We start from the raw sequence: 23809 nt of genomic DNA, 5'->3' as shown, positions 1-23809 counted from the left end.
CCCTCCTTCATCAGCTGAAGTCTTGAGACCCAGGTACTACTGCTCAGGATGGCTAGACCCTTTCAGATTTCAGCAACTTGGCTAAAAAAGCATTGTACTGGCAGTCTGGAGAATCTGGGTTCCAGGGCCTGCTCTGACACTCATCCTGGGCTTGTGTTTCCTTCTCTGTAAAATAAGGTGCCTTCTGTGAAAGTAACAGATATGGATTCTATTTGACTCGACCTCAATTCATCATCAAACATTTTTCTGTGACCTAAAGCAAGTCACTTTCCTTTCTCTGGGTCCTTGGTTTCTTTCATTACAAAATGGAATAGGGCTGATTCTAACAAACTTTTTTTTTTAAATAATACTCTGAAGGTTTTCTTTTCTGGGAGGGGAAGAACCGGCTTCAAGTTTTCCTTCAACCACTCCCTACCCCCAAACTATCTCTTATAGGAGTTTCCACTCTCTCCCCATAACCCACTAGTAATCCGACTAGTGGATACCAAATGTAAAAAACTGAATTTAGCATCTAGTTAGCAAGATTGGTTATGACATTACCAGATGGCCTGCTTCTTCTTTGGAGGTAGCCTTATGGGTGGTAAGGTATTCTATTGTCTATCATCTCCGATATCTTTCATGCCACTTGCCCTTGGTACAAAACTTCCCAGTCTTGGTTCTCATTTGGGATGTTAAATGTTACAAAGGAATTCATCCACTTTCATATATAAATATATATATGTGCATGTAAAACCCGAGTCTTGTAGCAGTGAAGACATAGAAAATAATGGGGGGGGAGGCACAAAATTTCTAGAAAATTAGTAGTAGGAAAAGGCAAATAAGCTAAAAAAGAGGCTTTCCTATACCTGCTTGTGAATGAAACCACTAGAAGTTTGCAGAAGAAAAAGAGGGATGAAGAACTGAGTCTGGTAATCAGCCCTGGAAAAAGTCTGTTTTCCTTCTTGAACATTTTGAAAGTTGATAGGTCCACATAAAGGAGGGCTGCAGGGCAACACAAAACTAAGAGGAAATGAGAAGGTTGTTTGTTTAGGAAAGGGGATTACAGATGTCAGAAAGGACTGTTGATGAACTTTCTCTAAAGAGAAATTACTTAATCCTAGGCAAATATGACAGAGTCTGGAATACACAGTAAAAGCCAGTATATCTTTACTTTAGTGAATGCAGGATACAAATATTTTACAACAACCTCTAGCATTTTCTTAACCATTTGATAAAAAGTTCACTAGAATATTTATTGTATAATGAAGAAAAAACAACACATTCAGGGAAAAATTGAGATTAACTTATTTTTTCTTAAAAGGTTCATCTCAAGGATGGCAACAAAGTCCAGCTTGTGCCGCCAAACGGTTTTACATTATCAAACCGTGAACAGCTTCTTGTGTGAACTATTGACTACAAACATTTACCAAATACATAAATCTCTTTTAAAAAAGCCATTTTAAATATAGCAAAGCAGTGTCCTCTTGCACAGCAAAGTGAAGAAAGTTTCTACAGAGAAATAAACATTTTACATTTGTAAATCTTTCTTTCACATTCTAATTATCTAGCTTCTTTTCATGATCAAATGCCAGGAGTTTTTAGGTTCCTTATTTACTATGTATTTCTTGTGCGCATGACAGTTAATCCAGAAAGTATGTGATGCATTAGTGTCCTTTACAGTAAAAGGAAATGCTAAAACATTTTATTCTTCTATAACAAACCCCTGATTTAGTCTGCAACATTATGTTTTTAATTGGAGCTCAAAGATGGAGTTTTGATTGGGATCATATGTATACAATAGGTGACTTTAAATGGATTGGCTAAAGAGTACAGACTGGATATTTTCTATGGGAAAACTTACATTAACTGTGTAATTTTAACCATAGACTTGCTTTTTTTATTTTTATTTTTTTAGAAAAAAGAAATGCTACACTTGAATAGGTTAAATTATTTCTTTTATGGTGTTACATAACACTAGTCTAATTTTTTTTAAAGTAGGGTCTAAAATTACACTGTTATGTTATCCTCATTAACAATCACTTTCCATTATATGAATGTATATGCATATGTGTATGTGTGTATGTGTAAGGGGATGTTTCTATAAAAGCTACTCATTTAAATTCACAAATAGGGCTTATGGGAAAGAGGTTAACAGTCAGATACTTACTTCCTGCAAAATGAACAAATTTTTACTCTGTCAAAGCAATTTAAATACAAACTCTGAGCCTTGGGTAACATTATTTTAGAAAACAGTAATTGTACTGCATATAAACCTGCATAGAAATAAAGACTATTGAGATACAGTCAGCAAAGCCATCTCATAAGGCACACAAGAAAATAGACAGTAAATGTGAATGCATAACTCCTATTCACATATACAGCAAAAATTCATGAACATGCATAAATAATAATGAAGGAATCACTTAACACTTTCAAAGCTATAAATGGTCTATAAAGTGGTAAGGAAGTGGAATTATCTTGGAAATTTGGTTTGGGAGACTATTTTGCTGCTTAGATTGTATATGACCCTATGAAAAACATGTAGATAGTTTAATAAACCTAAAATCATTTCAAATTTAAAAACAAAACATCTCTTTGAATAAGACCCAAATACTCATATTTAAAGGAGAGAATACACAATAATCCTCCTGTTTTTGGCTATGGTAACAGACTTTACTAGTCATATATAAGCCTTCTCCAAAAATTTCCATCTTCCAACAAGTGTTTTTAATACCTGTGTCAGAATATTTGGCTGTCCATGTTTCAAATGGCTTATTGTGAAAAGGCAGAAACAAAATAAAACAAAACCTTCAAACCAAAAAACTTTACCAAAACACTGCCAATAAAAAAAAGACCCAACAACTCTTAACTTAGGAGATAAAATGAAATTTAGGTAAAAGATGACAGTTGCTATATGTTCATTTAAATTCAGTATAAAAGGAACAATTTCTAAAAGCCCTACTTTGAGTTTTTCTCGTGAGAGGTGCAATTTTAATTCTGAAAATACAAAATACAGCAAGATGCAGAATTTTGGCTCATATGGCACGAGCTTATTGATAAAAACTGATTTAACTCAGGAAAGGAAAACTGTTACCACGGATTAGTCTTCAGGTAGGGAGTTCAAAAAAATCAAGCTGAGGGCTGCCACTGCTCAATTTAAATATCAAGATCTGTAAGTGGAAGCTGCACTATAATCAATTTAAGTCCCCCCCACCCCACCCCAAATGGAATGACTATCACTTGAGTATGAAGTATTTTAAAAATAGTAATAAAAAAGCTAAATTGTGGCCAGCTGCATCCCTCTGTTTCTGGAGGGTTAGAAGAAAAGGAAATCTATTTCCAAAATAAGTGTTTTTCCCTAAGCTTCTACCACTTATAAAACCTTTTGTGCTCACCTGATATGTTATCATTTTATCTTAACATGAATTAAATTAGGTCAACTTTTTCCACTGTATTTTTTCTCACAAAAGGCAAAGTTTTAACTAATGCCTTTTAAAATCTATTACAACACATTTTATATTTATGCAGGATGAACTTTAACACCAGATTTTCTTCCACTTTGCTATTTATATACATATGTATAAAATGTATAATGTATAATGAAGCTTAACCATACAGCACAAAGATTACAGTTTAACATCACACATTCACCACCAGTGAGGGGAAAATCCCCTTTATACAACCCTCTAAAAATTGGGATATTAATAATAATTAAAATCCAAAGAAAGTACAGTATATTTAACAAAATAGTAAATATTAAACAGTGAATACTCTACTTAATAAGGACCTCGCCTTTTTTTTTTTCAAGTTGGCGGCAATCCACAAAAATATACTTTTTAATCTGGTGACCGTACAATAGATAGGTACTTACACCAAAGGTGATAATATATTTAAGATGCTATATACACAAAAAAGAGTTTGGCTCAAATTTTAATTTACATATAGATAATAAGTGTTCATGGCTTTTTGTTTCCAAGGTTCTGCCTGCAAGTTTTTTTTTCCTCTCTGAAAGTAAAACTCAAAAGTCAAAACAAGATAAAACTATACTCTACCAAAAAAAAGCTACAACATACAGCTTTGGCTTATATAAATAATTCATAGCAGAATGTGTTCAAAAGTACTATATATAACTTTATATATAGCCATCAATTCATAAGGGTATTTTTTAATATAAAATATACATGAGCTAAAATCAGTTCCTTTCTTTTCTTTTTTATAGTCATGAATGTAAAAAGAAACTTCTGACATATTCCAATTATAACTTAATATATTAATTTTATTTTGTTAATGCTCTATTTTTCTAGGCTAATATTTTTCTGAATATCTCATGCGTTTTTTTCTATTCTCTCTCTTTTTATTAACTAAAGATCACTTCTTTGACCCAATACATTTTGCACGTGCAAAACAGGTATGTGTGGTGTTTTCTTGTTTTGTTTAAATAGCATCAGCCCTTTCCCATGCACCCCTTTGCAATAGAGACCCATGCTGGGTTGGGTAATATAAATGTCACTTTATGTACAGTATTGCTTTCTTTTTTCCTGCTTTTCTACTGCCCTGCTGCTACAAAGCATTTTTTCCTTAATGAACTACAAGTAACCACACAGTCTGAATAAAACACATAGGGGACGTTACTATGGGTGAGCCCTCTAGGTGTCTGCAAGCCAGTGTGGTAGGATTATATATGGATACAATGTTTCTCCTCAAAAACTCGATTATATTATTAAACAAAAACTCTAAGAAAGTGCCAGACCAGACCATTGCCTACAGGGTTTCTTTTGTTTATCATTGGACATTTGCAGATATACAAGGAATTTGCAGTAAGTGCCTAGTTCGGTGTATGCAAGACACACACACACACACACACACACACACAACACACACACACATACACACACACACACATTCGCACATACACACATACATATATACGTAAAGAGATATATGTATGTATATAGATATAAATATATTTAACTCATGTCCTTATTTATAAATTTAGATATGTAGGGCAGTTCGTTGCAGTAACACAAAATAAAAACAGCAACATCAATAGCTTTATGTCACCCATGTGTCCATCCTCATTCGCTTTACTGAAGGGCTTTCTCTTTCTTCAGTGTTTGGGGGTCTGCCAAGCCCAATGGGTGAATGGAAGTCGCTTCGGGGATCTTCTCGATCACTCCCATCATAAGAACTACTGGAGCTACTTAGACTGTCAACAGGGGATCTACCCATTTCCTGACGAGCTTGCTGCTGCTGCTGCTGCTGCTGCTGCTGCTGCTGCTGCTGCTGCTGCTGCTGTTGCTGAGAGAAGCCTGAAGGGGTCATTCGATCCCTGGGAGGTGAAATTGGTTCTGACTTGATGTTGATGTTTTGGTTGGTATTGATGGATAAATTTGAACCCTGAGATAACTGCCCTCCCGTACTAAAGAAGAAAAGACGTTACATATGTTAGCAAGTCTCTAATATCTGCATTAATGAAATTATTCCAGAAACTTACTGAAAATAGCATGGCATCTGAAATAATATCTGAATTTTTGAGTCATTTCCTTAAATCAGGGCCTACAGAGAAATGGAATCCCACTTTTTTTTTAAAGTCACAAACTCTGGACAAGGGTGGGGATAAAAGCACTTTATTTGAGCTTGTCACCTTTAAATTGGAACTCAGTAAATCACAATAACTCTGCAGACAAAATATTCAGAACAAAGCCATTGCCCAGTGTTGCAACTTGGCCAACTGATTAAGAAAATGATGGCAAAGGGGTCTCATTTTATTGTTACCAGAATCAGATATGACTGATGGCTGTTTTTTGCCTTTTCTCCTCCTTTGCCTTGGCTTAAGAAATTACATCTGGATAACTTCATTTAAAGAAAAATTAACTTATATAATATCTACATTCAAATATTATTTAAAGTAGTTCTTGGTAACTGATTTGGGCAAATAACCTCATATTAGTATTTTTAGTGCTTATATTTTAAAAATTAATTTTTAAAAATTTAATTTCAAACTTATACATTGTTAGAATTAATAATTTCCAGGCATTTATTTTTACCCTCTTCCCATTAAAAAGAAAAACAAAACCAAAAATAAAACCACTGTAAAAGTATGATCTGCATCTTGAGTGCATCTCTTCTCTGTCAGAAGGTGGGCTACGTGCTTCATCAAGGGTCCTCTAGAATTATTAATGCATATTTTGATCAAGTTAATTTGTAATTCCTGTTACTAGTTATCCTAGGGAGGGCTTCAACAGTTCATGTTTTAAACATAAACCTTCCCTGTAATTTGGACATGTGAGAGTGAAGACCAATGTATATGAAAAAAGCTATTTAAGATATTCATTACCTTTCTCTCATGTAATGTTTAAAAGTAATGAGCACTGTGAAGATACATCTGAATTGAACAATGAAAATTAACCTATCACATACATACTGGGGAGTCCAGTGAAACTGAGGAACACCCAAAATTAGTCTTCCCTGATCTGCCTCTCAGCTCTTTTCTCAAAGGAAAGGGAATTGGATTTGGAATTAGAGAATGTGAGTTGAATCCTAGCCCTGCTATTATTAAAGATTTACCTATGTGACCCTGGGCAAGTAACTTAAATTTTATAAGCCTCCTCTTCCTCTGACGTATATAAGGTTGCTGTCAACTATGAATCCAATGACCCTGAAGCTCATCTCCAATTCCTCACTGTCAAGGAAGTAAGACTAAGAGGATGAGAGACAACAGTTTAGAAAGCTCAGCTTCTGAGGGGTGGGAGTGGGGGGAGTTTGGAGGAAAGGCGGTCAGTTATCTTAATCTCTTGATACCCTTCCCAGACCCGCTGTAAGTATGCATACATATACTGGTCTGGGGAACCTTGGCCTCCCTTCTAGGTTCCTTTCCACTCCTCCATCCAGGAGAGGAAGGTTAACATGAGAAGAATCAAGTGACACATTTTTCCTCTCAGGGGAAACAGAAGAAAGGTATGTACTTGGTCAGAAAAGACATGAAAATTGGGGTGGTTGGGGAAAGAATCTATGTTAATATAGCCTAAACACAAAAGCAATGGAACAGAATGGTCTGGAACAGAAGTTCCTATGGGTTAACTGACCCTCAGAGGGTGGAGAGGGGATGAGTATAGAGGAAGAATAAAGTGTTTGCCTTAGGCTGCCTTTTTTTTTTTAAACATACTTGGTGGGAGGGAAACCATGCACATATCCTTAAATACTATCACTCAAGATAAAGAAATTCATATTAAGTTTTGCTTAATTACCAGTAACAGCATTGTTTTCTATTATTCTGTGCTGTATATGTACTTTATTTCATAAGGAAGTCTTGGTCTCTAACCACCATTCATATCCTTATGGGAAAATATGTTCTAAGTTCCAAACAAGTAACTTAGATGAACCTTTAGAACACAACCCATCTGTAGCCTGGACTCTCATGCTAAGCAAACAATTTCTCTCAAAGCAATTTTAGCATTTAAGACTACCTATGTTATTGTAGATCTTTTTATGAATTCTAATCTGAATTAGTTTGGAACTTTCAAATGTGAATTTTGTCTCTAGTTGTGGCCAAGAACCATCATAGTACAGATTTGGAAAAAGTTTAAGTCTGGTGCGTCTGTCACTTTAAACTTTTAATATGAACTAGACCAGATGGAGTCTTGGTCTAGGAGTCAGAAAATCTGGACTCCAGACTTATTACCACCACAGACTTTTTGAGAAACCTCGGTCAGCTTATTTTGTCTCCATTTAAAAAAAAAATTTTGGTCCTCAAATTCCTTAGAGGAATACTAGCTCAGTAGTTATCATATCTATGTTTTACTATAGCAGATATGGAATTTCAAAGTTGTGAAGAATATGATGCCATATAAGGAAAATCTCCCCAAACACCGATGTCCTAATAAACAATTCTTACCTGATTTTGGTGTGCAATCTTAGAAATATAAATTTTAGCCAATATATAAAGATGAGTGTGTCATAACAGAATTACAGATTCTGTGAGCAGTTTAGCAGAGTTACTTACACAAGAGAACTGAGGGCTGCTTGTCCTAAATGGTGCTGTTGCCAGGCAGATACTTGTCCTAACGACAGCATTCCTGGGGAATTAAATCCCTGCAGGGCTGACAGGTCTGCACTAGTAAGTGAGTAATCTGAAAAAGGGAAGAAAATTTTACTCACATGGAAAGTAAAAGACATCCTGAATTCTCTAAACGACTTTGTGTGAAATAAAGTATTTTCAATTCACAGCTTTAAGTTACATCAGGACAAAGAAGATGAACTCAAACACAGGGCAACAATTTTTATTCAATATAATTACAAAATTTAAATGCAATGAATTTTCTTCTATGGGGCTTTAGATTTTCATTTAATTCTTTCAGAAAAAAATGACGTCCTTAGGCAAATATAAGACTTGTGCAGCACCATATTTTTATAGTACAAAGAGAAACTTATTTTTTCAAACTGAAATATAGTGACATAAAACCACCAGTTATTTGGCACATTGCTGTTACTTTTACAGACAGAATATGAAGACAATAGTCCCTATTTGCTGAGACTTTATCTAGACAACTTATAATACTCATACTGTGAAGTAGAGATGTTTCAACTAGAGATATTTTCAGTTTGTAAAATAACTTTACGTTCATGGAAAAAGCTACAAGTGGTACACACGTAACAGTTTTGTATGGACATTTCAGTAACAGCTTTTTGCGTCAGAACTCATTATTTATAGAGCTCTCATTCACGGTCACCTTCAGTTCACCATTAATCTCGCCTCTTCTGTTTCATTCTACAGCGAACAGGCAAATACTTTCTTTTCTTTACTTATATACCCTTGTTTGTTTGTTGTTTCCCCCATCAGTGAAAACTCCACTACAGCAGGCACTGTTTTTTGACTCTGTCAACCTCTGAGCTTAACACACAATGCCTGGCATTTAGGTGCTTAACAATGTTGACAGAATGAATTTCCCTGTTGTAAGAGGAAGAAATGTTCAAGGCCAGCTTGCCAAAAACTTGATGAAAATTTTGCTGCCACCCTATTTTTGACTATCTTGTAACCACATTAGAATGAGCTCCAGGTGAGGAAATCCTTCTACGAAAGTGTATTGGTGCTTGCTCTGCAGTTGCCTGGACTTGGAGAGGTCAAAGTCACATCACTAGGATGTGTCAGAGGCAACACTCAAACCTAGGTCTTCCAGACTCGGAGGCTAACTCTAAAACTTGGCCTTTTGGCCACTGCCTCACTGTCTTAATTAGATTAGATTAGATTAGTGAATTACTTCAATTATGACAGCCCACTTTTACACTTTGTAAAGCTACAAGAATAGGTATGAATAAATGTAGTTCTGACTCACTGGATCTAATATGATGTATTTTCTGGAAGATTTTTTATAATAGTTCCATAGTAATTATTATAACAATTCATGTATGCCCTTTAGTACAGGGTAAACTCCCACAGGTGGAGAGGGCAGGGTTAGAAAATGAGATGATTAACCACTGGTAAATCAATAGCCACCTAACTGGTCTTCTTGCTTCTAATCTCTCTTCTCTCCAATTCCTCTTCTCCACAAACGCCAAAATAACCTTCTGAAGGCCCCAGGTCATGTCACGGCCCTTAGCTCCTTTGGTGTGAAATAAAAATTCCTCAGAATGCCATTTAAGGCTTTCCATAATTCAGCTCCAGTCTACTTTTCCTCCCTCATTTCACATGACTGCTCCTCACCCACTCAACATTCTACCACAAGTTGTTCCCCAAACCCAACATTCCATCTCCTCCCGGGGCACTCAGATGAATTTTCACAAGTCCTTCCCCCATGTCTGGAAAATACACCCCCTCCTCAACTGCCTTGGAGAATTCTTATCTTCCTTTAAGGTTCAGCTAAAAGGACACTTCTCTCTGAAGGCTTCCCAGATTCCTTCCACCAGATATTAATGTTTTCTCTTACCTTAAACTCTAGTATTTACTTATCTATATACAAGTCATAGCTACTCTTTCTGGGTACTCCCTTCTCGTATCCTTTCCCAAGCTCCTTGAAGGCAGGAGCTATTTTAGCTTTTGTTTTTATTTCCTCCAAAACCTGTCTTAACTACAGTAGGTATGTTTGTTGAATGTTTTGAATTACAAAGTTCCTTTGTGGCAGTAACTACTTTTTTTTTTTTGAGCCAGGCAATGGGGTTAAGTGACTTGCCCAGGGTCACACAGGTAGTGTTATGTGTCTGAGGCTGGATTTGAACTCGGGTCCTCCTTAATCCAGGGCCATTGCTCTATCTACTGCACCACCTAGCTGCCCCGGTAGTAACTACTTTAACTAGACACACACACACACACACACACACACACACACACACACACACACACACACACGGGGGCTTGCGCACGTGCTCAGAGAGAATGCGTGTGCGTGTGTGAGTTAGTTTTAAATCAGGTTATCCACTTTTCAGTAAGATGTATTTATCTAGGCCTCACAACTGAAAATGCTATCCACATCCAAAGAAAGAACTATGGAGTTTGAATGCAGACTGAAGCATACTATTTGTTATTTTTTTCTTCTATTGTGTTTTGTTTCCTCTTTCTGGTGGTTCCTCCTATTGGTTCTAATTCTTACTTACAACATCACTAATGTGAAAATATGTTTAATAGGAATGTATATGTATAGCCTATATCACATTGCATGCCATCTTGGGAAGGGAGGTGGGGAGGGACGGGGAGAAAAATTTAAAACTCAAAAGCTTATGGAAGTGATTGTTGATAAATCAAAATAAATTAATAAAAAAAAAAGAGATGTATTTAATTTAGTTTTCAACATTCACTTCCACAAGACTTTGAGTTCCAAATTTTCTCCCCTTCTTGCCCCTCCCCCCACCCTAAGACAGCATGCATTCTGAATACCCCTTCCCCTAATCTGACCTCCCTGCTATCACTGCCCCCTCTTCTCCTATCCCCTTCCCCTTCTATTTTCCTGTAGGGCAGGACAGATTTCTATACCCCATTGCCTATAGATCTTATTTCCCAGCTGCATGTAAAAACAATTTTTAACATGTGTTTTTAAAACTTTGGGTTTCAAATTTTCTCCCTTCCTCCCTCCCCACCCACCCTCATTGAGAAAGCAAGCAACTGTATACAGGTTATATATGTGTAGTCACGAAAAACTCTTCCACAGTAGTCATGCTGTGAAAAACTAACTATATTTCACTTCATCCTATCCCAGCTCTCACCCCACCCACTTCCCCCCATCCCCCACCGCCTATTCTATTCTCTCTTTTGACCCTGTCCTGCCTCAGAAGTGTTTGCTTCTGATTAGCCCTCCTCCCTCCCTTATCCCCTTCCCCCTATTTTCCTGTAGGGTAAGACAGATTTCCATACCCAACTGAGTGTGTATGTTATTTCCTCCTTAAGTCAAATCCCATGAGAATAAGATTCACTCATTCTCTCTTACCTTCCTCTACTTCCCCTCCACTGTAAAAGCTTTTTCTTGTCTGTTTTATGTGAGATAATTTACCCCATACTACCTCTCCCTTTCTCCTCCCAGCATAATCCTCTCTCACTCCTTAATTTTATTCTCCAGATATCACTCCTTCATCTTCAACTCACCATGTGCCCTCTATCTATCTATCCATCTATCCATCCGTCCATACATACATACATACATATATTTTTTCCCCTCCAACTACCCTAATATTGACAAAGGTCTCATGAGTTACAAATATCATCTTTCCATGTAGGAATGTAAACAGTTCAATTTTAGTAAGTCCCTTATGATTTCTCTTTCCTGTTTACCTTTTCATGCTTCTCTTGAGTCTTGTATTTGAAAGTCAAATTTTCTATTCAGCTCTGGTCTTTCCATCAAGAATGCTTAAAAGTCCTCTATTTCACTGAATGTCCACATTTTTTCCCTTGAAGGATTATACTCAGTTTTGCTGGGTAGGTGATTCTTGGTTGTAATTTCCTTTGACCTCCAGAATATTATATTCCAAGCCCTCCAGTCCCTTAATGTAGAAGCTGTTAAATTTTATGTTATCTTGATTGTGTTTCTATAATACTTGAATTATTTCTTTCTGGCTGCTTGCAATATTTTCTCCTTGACCTGGGAACTCTGGAATTTGGCTACAGTATTCCTAGGAGTTTTTCTTTAAGGATCTCTTTCAGGAGGTGATCCATGGATTCTTTCAATTTCTATTTTGCCCTCTGATTTTAGAATATCAGGGCAGTTTTCCTTGATAATTTCTTGAAAGATGATGTCTAAGCTCTTTTTTTAATCATGGCTGTCAGGTAGTCCAATAATTTTTAAATTATCTCTCCTGGATCTATTTTCCAGGTCAGTTGTTTTTCCAACGAGATATTTCACATTGTCTTCTATTTTTTTCATTCTTTTTGATTTGTTTTACAGTTTCCTGATTTCTCATAAAATTATTAGCTTCCATTTGCTCCATTCTAATTTTTAAGGAAGAATTTTCTTCAGTAAACTTTTGGGCTTCCTTTTCCATTTGGCCAATTTTGCTTTTTAGAGCATTCTTCTCCTCATTGGCTTTTTGGGCCTCTTCTGCCATTTGGATTAGGCTATTTTTTAAGGTGTTATTTTCTTCAGTATTTTTGGGGGTCTCCTTCAGCAAGCTGTTGACTTGTTTTTCATGATTTTCTTGCATCACTCTCATTTCTCTTTTCCAGTTTTTCCTCTACTTCTCTTACTTGCTTCTCAAAATCCTTTTTGAGCTCTTCCAAGGCCTGGGACCAATTCATGTTTTTCTTGGAGGTTTTGGGTGTAGGAGCTCTCACTTTGTTGTCTTTTTCTGGTTCTGATCTTCTTTCTCACCAAAGAAAGATTCTATGGTCTTTTTTTTGGCGCAGTTTGCTCATGATTCTAGCCAACTACTTGAGTTATAAACTCTTTGTTAAGGTAGAGGTCTGCTTCCAGTGTGGAGAATGTACTGTCCCAAGCTTTGGGGGTTTTCTGCAGCTGTTTTCAGAGATACTTCCAGGGACCTGGAAATTTTCAGTTCTTCCAAGGTGGTACGATCAAGCGTGAGGTGTTTATTCCTTTCCTGGCCTGTGCTCTGGTCAAGCACTCTTTTCTGCCTTGGAACTGTGAGGAGAATTCCCTCTACAAGCTCCATCATGCCAGTGCTCCTCCTTGCCCCAGGATCACCACCCAGAATTGTGACCCAGATCCAAACACAGGTAAAGCAAAAGAATCTTGCCTCAGCACCAGCAAAGAGATCTCTGCAATCCCCCTCTGATCAGCCACTTGATTCACCCTCAGGCTATGGGCCAAGAGCCCTGGGGCTGTGCCAGCACTAGGGCTGGGACCAAGCTCCTCTCTCACTGTGGTCACAGACTTTTCCTACTGACCTTCTAAGTTCTCTTTGGTGTTAGGGGGTTGAGAAGTCTGGAAACCACCACAGCTGCCCATGATTCAGTCCTCTGAGGCCTGCTCCAGAGTTGCTGAGGCCTATTTTGCATGTGCACTCAGTCCATGCTGAACTGCTTTTTTCTCCCAGCCAGGCACAACAGACCTTTCCAGTCACCCATCCAGGTTGTCTTGGGTTGGAAATTTTTTTCATTCTGTCTTTTCTGTGGGTTCTACTGCTCTAGAATTTGTTTAGAGCCATTTTTTACAGGTATTTGGAGGGGTTTGGGGGAGAGCTCAAGCAAGTCACTGCTTTTACTCAGCCATCTTGGCCTTTCATAAGCTTTTGTAAACACTTGCTGACTACTGAGTAGAGAAATGTAAAATATTTACAGTACAGAAAACAGACAAGGAAAGGCAACAAATAAAGACTTACCAGTGTTGTAAGCAGTAGGCATGGCTGAATATACAAGTCCCTGTGGAGGCAAGCTTGGAGTTGTCACAGATACCACTGGTGTAGCAAGAGGCTGAGTAGACTGAGAACTGCTTATCCTTTGGGAATTCTGTAAGTGATTTGTAACAAAGAAAGATGTATCATGTGGATATTACAATGAACAGAGTCTATATTTTAAAAACAACATTCAATTAAAATATGAAAGTTTTCATGCTTTTTATATATTGAAGATCTTATTTCATATAGTAAAGATTATGTGAAAAATTTTAACTAACTACTAAAGGAAATACTACAAAATATTTCATCTGGCTTATTTTTAAGGGGAAAGTATTTACATTAAAGTGGTACAGTGGAAAGGACACTGGATTTAGAGGTAGACGACTCGGGTACAAATACCAGGCCTTTAATTTAGTATTTGGTGACCTCAGGCCTCAGAGAGACTATCTCTCTGGGTTCCAGTTTTCTATCTGTAAAATCAAGGGATTTCAGTCATAAGCTCTGAGGTCCCTTCTAGCTCTATCCTATGAATCCTATTTATATTCTTTTATGCAACCTTGTCAATGCCATGGAAATAACATATTAAATATAAGGGATTCTACAGCAAGTGATAACACTTCTATGTATGTGATATCAAATAGAATAAAAAGTTGATACTATTGCAACTACTGAGATATCAATGGACACATGTTTATATTTTAAATATGCTTTCTACAGAGAGTAAGTCATTTAGAAATTAATCATATAAGCACAAAATTACAACACTAATAATTGCTATAAACAATGGTATTTTACAGATTACAAGAGAAGTCAATTTTAATTTAATTTGCATTATAATGTAAGATTACTCCTAACAAAACAATTTTTATATTTTGTTTTCTAATTGTTTTATATGTACATTCTTTGTCCATCTTAAGATTAGTGGCTCAAGAAATCAACCTTCCTCCACAATAGTAAATTTTCAATAAATGCCCTTCAACTGTCTTATTTTAATTCTATAGTTCTTGTTCAATGACATTTATACTTTCTCTTAAAAATGAAACTGGTTATACTAACGAAAGTCCTTAATTAGACACTGACCTATCATATTTACTGAATATTACAGTGAACTTTATTGTTTTTTTTAATCCAGGGGGAAGAAATTATGTTTAGTGACTTACATAATAATGCCTATACCCATATGATTATTTCCTTAAAATTATTCAGAAACAGAAGTATTATATCAATTATATTATCTACATATGATGATATTGTGGGACCCATTTCTCTTTTCAGTGATTTAGGCTACCTTTTTCTGTTAACAATGAATTAGTATTGGAGAACACATCCCATGCAATGGCAAAGATATGCCTAACAGCCAGATTTTAAATCCAGACATTTTTGCATATTAAGATGATAGAATATGGCACCTGACATTTGTGCCTCTAAGACCTTAGTGTAATGCAAATACCAAAAACCTTTTCAGAAGAGTTGTACTAACGTGATTCAATTTTTCTCATCACTGTTTTCAGAAAGTATGGGTATTAGGCAGGCTGTAATTGCTGATAATTCTATATTACATTTGAATAGAACCTCTGCAATGCTGCAAAATACTAGACAACAGAGTATTAATATTATAAAGGACAGTTGTGGTATGGTCTCCAAATAAAGCACCACTCTTTCTCTTCTTTGTTTTTACTATTCCAATATAAGCTGGATGAATAGTGGAAGGATTTAAGGTACAGTAGAAAGAACAATGGATCAGGAAGTAGAAGAATTTCTATTATTGGCTCAATTCAACATTTCTGGGGCTCATTCTTCTCAACTATAAAATAGTGATAACATCAATGGTCTTGCCCCTTAAATAGAGTTGCTGTGACAATAAAATAAGACCATATACAGGAAAGTGTTTTGAAAAGCAATATACGAAATATTATTCTTCTTTATGACAATGTGATTCAAGATTACAAAGGGTGAGAGGATAAATATTTATCTCTTCTTATTGTGACTTTCGCATCAGAGTGGACATCAAAGAAGTTGGGATTCTCATGGAACTGCAAAGCTCCTATAGAAATTCTTAAACTTCATAACAGAAGAGTCCAGATGTAGGTTTCAGGGCACTTACTTGCCTTTTCTTAGAGTAGAATAAGTCCACTCTTGAGTGTAATTCCACTTTCAACCATTACTCATTTGGAAAATATCCAAGTTATTATAAATAATGATTATAATTCTGTTTCTCAGATATACAAAGTTTTAAAATTATTAATTATTTTTCAAGGTTAACATCCCTAGTTGTCAGCAGCACTGCTTCCCTCTCCATATTAATCTTGTATTTTATTTATACTTGTATATATTTAAAAAAAAAACAAAAAACAAAAATGTAAGGTCCTTGAGGGTAGGAGCTATTATTCACTTCTGTCCTTATATCTGTTGTGCCCTGCATAAAGTAGGTACTTAGTACTTACTACTGAATTGAGTTGAAAGTCTCAGTTACCCTCTCTGAAGTTTTAAAATACTGCCAAGTGTAAGGATATGCCTTTGGTAGTTCTGAAGATGACTCATTACAATTTTAGCCAAGTACAATGTTTTTAGTTACATGGAATATATTTTATCTTGTCATTACTATAATCTATAAAATCATTATATACTTGGAAATTTTTTCCAATTTATTTTTATAAAAAGATGTGGAATTCAAGGGATGTTAGAGAATAAAGCAATGTAAGTATGAATCAATTTCTGTCTCAATATGCTGAATTTGTTAAATTATTCCATGACATTTTTGATTCAGCTAATTCTTTGGAGTTCAATGACTTTCTGCATTTGGATTTTTTGAAATACTCTAGTATAGGCCAGATACTAATTATTATGGAGTATATGGAGAATTCATTATAAAGCAGACCCCTTTGGGCTTCCACCCATGCTGTAGCCTCACATTAACCAAAGCTTAAACTCAAAATTAAAGGAAGGGTTCTGATGTATTATTTATTACTGTACCCACCAAAATTTCTGGTTAATGACTCCTTAAAAATAAATAATTTTCAAAACCACTAGAGGGCAACATACTTCTAAGATAGCAACAATGAAATCTATCTGAAATTTTTTAACTATAGGGAAGTCACATAATAAAAGGAATAAAAATACATACAAATTGAAAATAAATTATCTTTTAGTGAGTTAGAATAGATCAAGTGCAAACTTTAATTTGTGAATCACAGTGTAATTTAAGCAGATCACTTAATAACAACCTAAAAAAATTACCAAATAGGTAAAGGAAAACCATAAACTGCACTGGGAATAAGAAAGGAAACCACAAAGGTGTCTGGAGAGTAATCTTTTATTTTAAAGATAAAGCATTGCTATGGTGTGGAGAAAAAGATCTCTGGAAAGGAAAAAAAAAACCTGGGCAAAAAATGCCAGCATGCATAAGCATGAAACCATCAATGGAAACTCAAAGTGTGCATTTCTCCTCCCCATGCTTTCATGCAATCTGAGCCTCTTACCAGCAATAGGTCCATGTTGATGACAAGTTAAAAGTTCTCCACCCTTAAATTACTAAGCAAACTACAAACATGTTTTGGACTTAAATGATAAGGTCTTTCTTGTGCAGAAACTAAAGATTTGTATTTTATTTTCAGACAAGTAATATTTCTTACCAACTGCAAGTTATTTTTAGTCACATTTATTTTTCCATAGTGAAAGCCAATAAAAATCACTCATTTTGGAAAAAAAGGATTGCTCCTTTTTAAATAGAACATCTTCCAATAAAGTGGTGAAATGTAAAAGAATTTATTTATAAACACATATATCCTTTTTAATAAACAGGGAACCCCCTTGTGGTTCTGATCTTCTCATACAGGATGAAATAATTCCAACTCTGTGAAAAGGTGACCTCACCAAAAAATGATGTAATCTTTTTGAAACAAGGAGAACAACACAAGACCTTGTGTTACAATTTGAGGAACTTAAGGGGTGAAGTCACTTTCTAAAAACATTTTAATAATTTGGGGAACTATATAAAGTATTCTGTATCTTTCAGTTTTGGGTTTTTTTTTTTTTTTAAGCCAAATCCTTAGTGTCTTCTGCTCATGGACAGCTACTGGGGTTTTTTTTTTGGTGGTTTTTTTTTAAAGGCTCCATCCCAATGTTCCCTCTAACAAATAAAACTGCACAAATTATGTTTTTAAGAAGAAATGTCAGAATTTATTTCATAACACTATCATCTTATTAAATACTTCCAAAATAAGTAAGTAAAAATATGCTAAAGGGAACATTGTTTATTTTTAAAATATTTGATAGAAACAAGGACTTTCTGAACCCCTTTTATCTTATCAAGCAGAAACCCACACTCACCAACTCCAATTCATCTTCCTCCGACTGTACTCAGCAAACAAGAGGGATAACAGAGTTACTAAGACTGTCATTGCTCTACACTACTTTTTTAAAAAGAAAACATTTAAGTTTTAACAATATGATTATATACTTAACCTACTATTTACTGTATGCAAGCCTAAAGCTCATTCATAAAGATTGCAAAGGTTGCCATACAATTCTATCACAGGTTTCTCACTTGCACATAAGTTTGTATAAGTAAAATAATTAAGTGTGTAAAAACAAGCAAAGGCCATAAATTAAAGTGGAAGAATATGAAAATTTAAATTAAAAGATCAGATAAAATTGAACACACTTATTTCTTTTTTCCTAAATCATCCAGAAAATATTTTTTACATAGCTGAAAATATTTAGCTAATTCTGTGAAGGAATTATCTAGGCTATTTTACTCTGTACTGAAATATTTCCTTTTTTAATTCAAGAATTAAATTTTTACATCAATTATTGTTTGAAAAGTTGCACAGTATAATCAAGGGCAAGCTGCCTCTGACACTTATTACTGGTCATTGAACCTCTCAGTTCTCTAGGAAACTCCAACTAAGTTACAAACCAGTTATTGATCTGTGTCAATGGGAGTATCCACACTTGCAGCCCCACCCCCAACCCCTTACCCCCATGAACTCTGGACTTAAAATAAATAATTAGTGTTCTGTTTTTTTCATACATATGAACAAAGGCAAGTAAGAGATAGGGACTTGACCTATGATGTCATTAGCACAGGAAACTCTTGGATGAGGAAACTCCCTTTATCAAAGCAGGCTTGATCCATCTTTCTTAAAGAGTTGCTTGGAGTACCTAAAGGTTAAGTGCCTTAAGTCACACAGCTAGTGTCAGGCAACACTTGAACTCAGGTCTTCCTGTCTCCAAAGCCAGCTCTCTATCCATTACCCCACACTTTTCTTTCACATGAACAAAATGGGTGATTATTTTACTTTGTACAAAATTTCATTTTATAATAGGACTTTCCATAAGGTTATAATAACTTCACTGTTTGGTTATAGATATATTTAATTCTATTTCAATTAAAAGATGCCTGTCTAGAATCCTGTAAATTTTTTTTATGACATTCATGAATATTTTATTCTCCTTTAGTGAATATACATCTAATGGGATTAAGTGTCAAAATGTTTTATATGGAGAGAATTTCAGTCTTCAAAGGGAAGATTTTTATCTGTCCAAAAACACAAGATAATCTCATTTCAAACATTTTTAAAAAAATAATTAAACACAGTTTCCCCTTTTTACCTACCAGCTTATCAACTGCTTTCATAAATGTTATCTGTTATCACTTTATAACATTTAAATTAAAAAGTCAGTGGCTTTTAGGTCTAGTTTCTTAGCATTTTACTCTATTGCTCATGCCAAATTCCCTCAACAAAGGATACAGTTAGAAGGCCTAAATTTAAATCCTACCTCTAACGATGGCTTAGAACAGCCTAACCTGTGTGTCTTTGGGCAAATCACTTGACTTTTATGGTTTGAGGTTTCTTCATTCATAAAATAAGAAGGACAGACTCAATCTTTAAGTTTCTCCACCCAGCCCTTCAGGTAGAAGTACTATGACACTAATTTCAAAGTAGAGGGCCCTTTAATTAGGTGTGTTTTTTTAAATCTGCCAGTATTGCTTTTAGTTAGCCAGAAGGAATGGAATGGTGTGTTAGGTAATAAAGGGTGGAGAGCCTTTAAATTATTAGGATATAATCTTAAAACACAAACTTGCTAAGCTGCCCATAATAACCACATTTTTATCTACTACAAAAGTCAAATTAAGTATGAGAGTACATTCCCGGCTTTATCTTCTCCATACAAATGAAATCAGGGCCTGAAAAATAATTGGAAGTTGTGCTAAGAAAACAAGAAAGTGTAGTTTAGTTCTGCTAATCATTATAATGACAGCTGTCTACGGAGAGTGGAAAAGTGAAGTTGCTAGATACTCTTCATTCTAGTTTTTAAGCACTCTTCAATGATCTGAATAGGATGGAACAGAGAAGCCAACCTGGTGGCTTGCCCTACAAATCTCTCACAAATTTAGCTCGTATTTTATGTATCATTACAAAATAAATTTATCACCTATTCTTCTTTGTTGTGAGGCAAGTCATTTTTACTTCAATAATATTCTGCCTAACCTATTGGCCTGACCTGTTGGCTAACATTATATAGATCTGTGTTAAATGTAAAACATTTATGTGCAAATGTTTTCCTAATCATAATACTTCATTAAATAAGTAAGAGGGCTATCTTCTTCCCTGGAGGAAGTTGTGAACCAGCTTTACATATACATATTTATATCTACATAAAATATACGTTTTAAAGAATGGAGTTGAAGATTTGTTAAACTTACCAATGGAGGCATCATACCCTTGCTAGAAGGGGGGATAACTACTCGAAGGTCTGGTTTTCGATTATTCATTCCAAGGTTTCCACCTCCAGGAGGAGGGGGAGATTTTGTAGGCATTACTTTGCCTAAACTACTGCCCCCAGTAGATACTAACAGATTTGGAGATGATCTTGAGTTTACAAAGCCATTCCCTAGAAAATAAAAATATTAATCATTATAATGAGCAGAAATAGATATTAAAATGGCAAAGATACAAAAAATTCATAAAAGAAAAACCATATCTTTTGATATTTAGAAGAACTGAAGAAAAATTAACAGCAAAAAAGAGTCCATATAACTTTAATAAGTTCGTAGATGCTTAGGATTAGTGCTCCTTATCACCTAGTTATCTGTCTGAATCACAAAACAATTCAGTATAGTGTGTAGTGAACAATATTTATCTAGTGGGCTCGAGATCTTAGAAAAGTTCTGAAGGGGTAGATGAGTTTAGACCTCAAGTATTCCACAGTTAAAAAATCTCTTTGAAGGTGGTGGTTACTAATAGACCATACCTCTTCTTGCTACATAATGAAAACAGTTGTTATTCACATAGAGCTTTAAAGGTTACAATGTACTTCATTTGTGTTCTTAACTGATATTCATAATTGGGCTGTGAGGTAATACAGACAACTCTCCTTTTACAGAAATTCACATTACATAAATCTGACTTTACATAAAGAATTCTGAAAGAAATCTGAATCAGGATTTTGAATGAGGATCTGATTGAGCTGCTAGCTGCAAAGATTGCAGAAGTAAGGGAAGCTTTGGAACCTGAGGTCAAACCAAAAAGTTTCACAACAAAACAACTGGCAGAAGCAATTTCATCATCTGAGTGAATTTTTTTCTTTTATTGAAAAGATGGATCCAAATAACGCCAAGATTTTTTTTTGTATCAAATTTGTTTTATTCTTTACAGTTTCTTAGTCATCTTGATTCAGTCATTAGTGCTGCTTCCATCTGAAGGAGCATCCTTTTGTAAGTCTTGCCTTTCCTCCAGTAGGCTGACAGAGCACAGTGGAGCATCCCACACAGAAAACCACTGTTTGTGCATGGCTGAAGACAGTGGTGATTTTATAGCACCCCAGGCACTTTATGTCCATGAAATACGAGTTCGGACTCTGCACCAGGCGCTTCTTGTGTTTCCGCTTCTCCTCGGGAGAGGGGTGCAGGAGGTCTTTGGCGAGAGGCATGGTGGCACGGGGAGATCTTCACCACCGGAAAAAAGCTAACACCAAGATTTTTAAAAGTTCATGGGGCAGCTAGGTGGTGCAGTGCACAGAGCACCAGCCCTGGAGTAGAGAACTCGAGTTCAAATCTGGACTGAGACATATAACACTTACTAGCTGTGTGACAATGGGCATGACGCTTAACCCCAACTGCCTCACCAAGAAAAAAAAAGATTTTTAAAAGTTCAAAGACTAGTTGAGGATAACAGTACTAGCTATCATCAGATATACAAGGGAAAAAAGAGAGCCACTGTCCAAACACTGCTGTGATTCTGGTAACTGGGATCCTATTCTGCTCATTGGCCCAACTTTCCACTTTAAAATCAACAAGACCATCTTAGAAAAGTAAAGAATGAGAGTTTAAAGAGGCCACACAACTTATAGAGTACAAATCCACATATAAAGCAAGAATCCTCCCTAGAAACCTTAATAAGCAGAAAACACCAAGGTCTAATCAAAAGATCCATGTATTTAGAGGGAGCTTTTATATTCAGCTAAGTTTGTCTGAAATAATCCTTTTAAAAAATTTTAAACCCAGCCACAACCCAGTGGACGTGCATATGCCACTTACTACTTGTAACCTTGTGCAAACCTACTTTTATCTCTCTAAACCCAAAGCATTTTTAACCTTTTTATTTTTTTTCATGAACCCCTCTGGTTCATGGGCCACTTCTCAGGATGTTTTTAGTTTTATTTGTTTTTACTTTTCAACATTCATTTCTATAAGATTTTGAGTTCTAAATTTTCTTCCCCTCCCTCTGCTCCAAGACAGCATGTAATCTGATATAGGCTATACATATACAATCATATTAAACATGTTTTCACATTAGTCATGTTGTAAAGATGAATTAGAACCAAAGGGAAAACCAAGAGAAAGAAGAAACAAAAACAGAGAGAGAGAAAGAGAGACAGAGACAGAGAGAGTAAATAGTATGCTTTGATCTGCATTCAGACTCCATAGTTCTTTCTCTGGATGTAGATAGCATTTTCCATCTTCTGAAGTCCATCTCCTCATCATTTCTTATGGAAAAGCAATATTCCATTACATTCATATACCACAACTTGTTCAGCCATTCCCCAACTGATGGGCATTCCCTCAATTTCCAATTCTTGGCCACCAGAAAAGAGCTGCTATAAATATTTTTGTACATGTGGGCCTTTTCCCATTTTTATGAATTCTTTGGGATACAGACCTAGAAGTAGTACTGCTGGGTCAAAGGGTTTGTACAGTTTTATAGCCCTTTTGATATAGTTCAGGATGTTTTTAAATGCCCAAAATTAAATACATAGGAAACCAATTACAGTGAGATAAAGAGAGACCCCCTGAAAATTTTTCCATGGACCTCAGGTTAAGAAATCCTGCTAGTGGTGAACTAGATAATTTCTCATGTAGGTACTTCAACTCTTGATCGTATGATTCTCCTTTGCCTGAACATCTACAGTGATAGGGAGCTTTTCCTCTTTTATAAAGTTTTTTCTATTAGGAAGTTTTTCCCTTTAATTAGGTAAAATCTACTTTTCTGCAACATCTATTCATTTGTTCTAAGTCAGTCCTTAGGAAAAACAAAACAACGCAAATCTTTCCACACAACAGCCCTCCAAACAGTTATACTCTCCTCCCCAGCTGCCCCACCCTCATCCCTGTTATTATTCTAGGTCAAACATCTCCAGCTTTTTTTTTAATTCAACTTTATATTTCAAGTCTCCTCTTTAGCCTTCTCACCACTCCTCTGGATGTGTTTCAGCTTATCAATGTCCTTCCTCAAATACGGCACATACAATAATATAAAGCAATTTAAGATGAAAAGAACTTGTGATCTAAGGCAAATCATTTCCCTTAATCACTTTTCTTATTTGTAAAGTGATGGATTAGAGTTGATGATCTATAAAATCTCTTCCTCCTTCAAATCCTATTCACTTTTGTGGCTGTCATTATCTGTCACGCTGTTGAGTTGATTTCAAATAAGAAATTTCAAATGGAAACCTACAAGCACTTTTGCCCATGAATTCTTCTCTAGACAAGTCTCCTAATCCATTTTATGAAGCTGATTTCTTACGAATCCAAATTAGGACTTCACATTTATCT

At 35.6% G+C, this 23809-nt stretch overlaps 1 protein-coding gene and 1 pseudogene across 12 annotated transcripts in view; both read right to left on the bottom strand.

Moving 5' to 3' along the window:
• Positions 1 to 1122: 1122 nt before the first annotated feature.
• MEF2A (myocyte enhancer factor 2A) overlaps positions 1123 to 23809 on the bottom strand; it is a 222333-nt gene continuing 199646 nt past the window's right edge. For 9 of the 12 annotated variants that reach the window (XM_020963908.2, XM_020963922.2, XM_020963930.2 and 6 more), the window contains 5 exons: positions 20462 to 20649; positions 18082 to 18105; positions 13738 to 13864; positions 7982 to 8108; positions 1123 to 5398 (listed from right to left, as the gene is read on the bottom strand). In XM_020963908.2, the coding sequence (XP_020819567.1) occupies positions 5032 to 5398; positions 7982 to 8108; positions 13738 to 13864; positions 18082 to 18105; positions 20462 to 20649 (833 nt within the window). In that variant the 3' untranslated portion in view covers positions 1123 to 5031. The remainder of the gene's footprint in view (positions 5399 to 7981; positions 8109 to 13737; positions 13865 to 18081; positions 18106 to 20461; positions 20650 to 23809) is intronic. The other 3 variants (XM_078151167.1, XM_020963950.2, XM_020963959.2) reach the window with 1 other exon arrangement.
• On the bottom strand, positions 21384 to 21739 carry LOC110192666 (small ribosomal subunit protein eS27 pseudogene; annotated as a pseudogene).

The sequence above is a fragment of the Phascolarctos cinereus genome, unplaced genomic scaffold (genome assembly GCF_003287225.1).
Source record: "Phascolarctos cinereus isolate Bilbo 61053 unplaced genomic scaffold, phaCin_HiC Scaffold_3;HRSCAF=262, whole genome shotgun sequence".
Taxonomy (NCBI): Eukaryota; Metazoa; Chordata; class Mammalia; order Diprotodontia; family Phascolarctidae; genus Phascolarctos; species Phascolarctos cinereus.
Note: the sequence above shows the minus strand (reverse complement) of the source record. Positions and strands in the feature narration are given on the sequence as shown.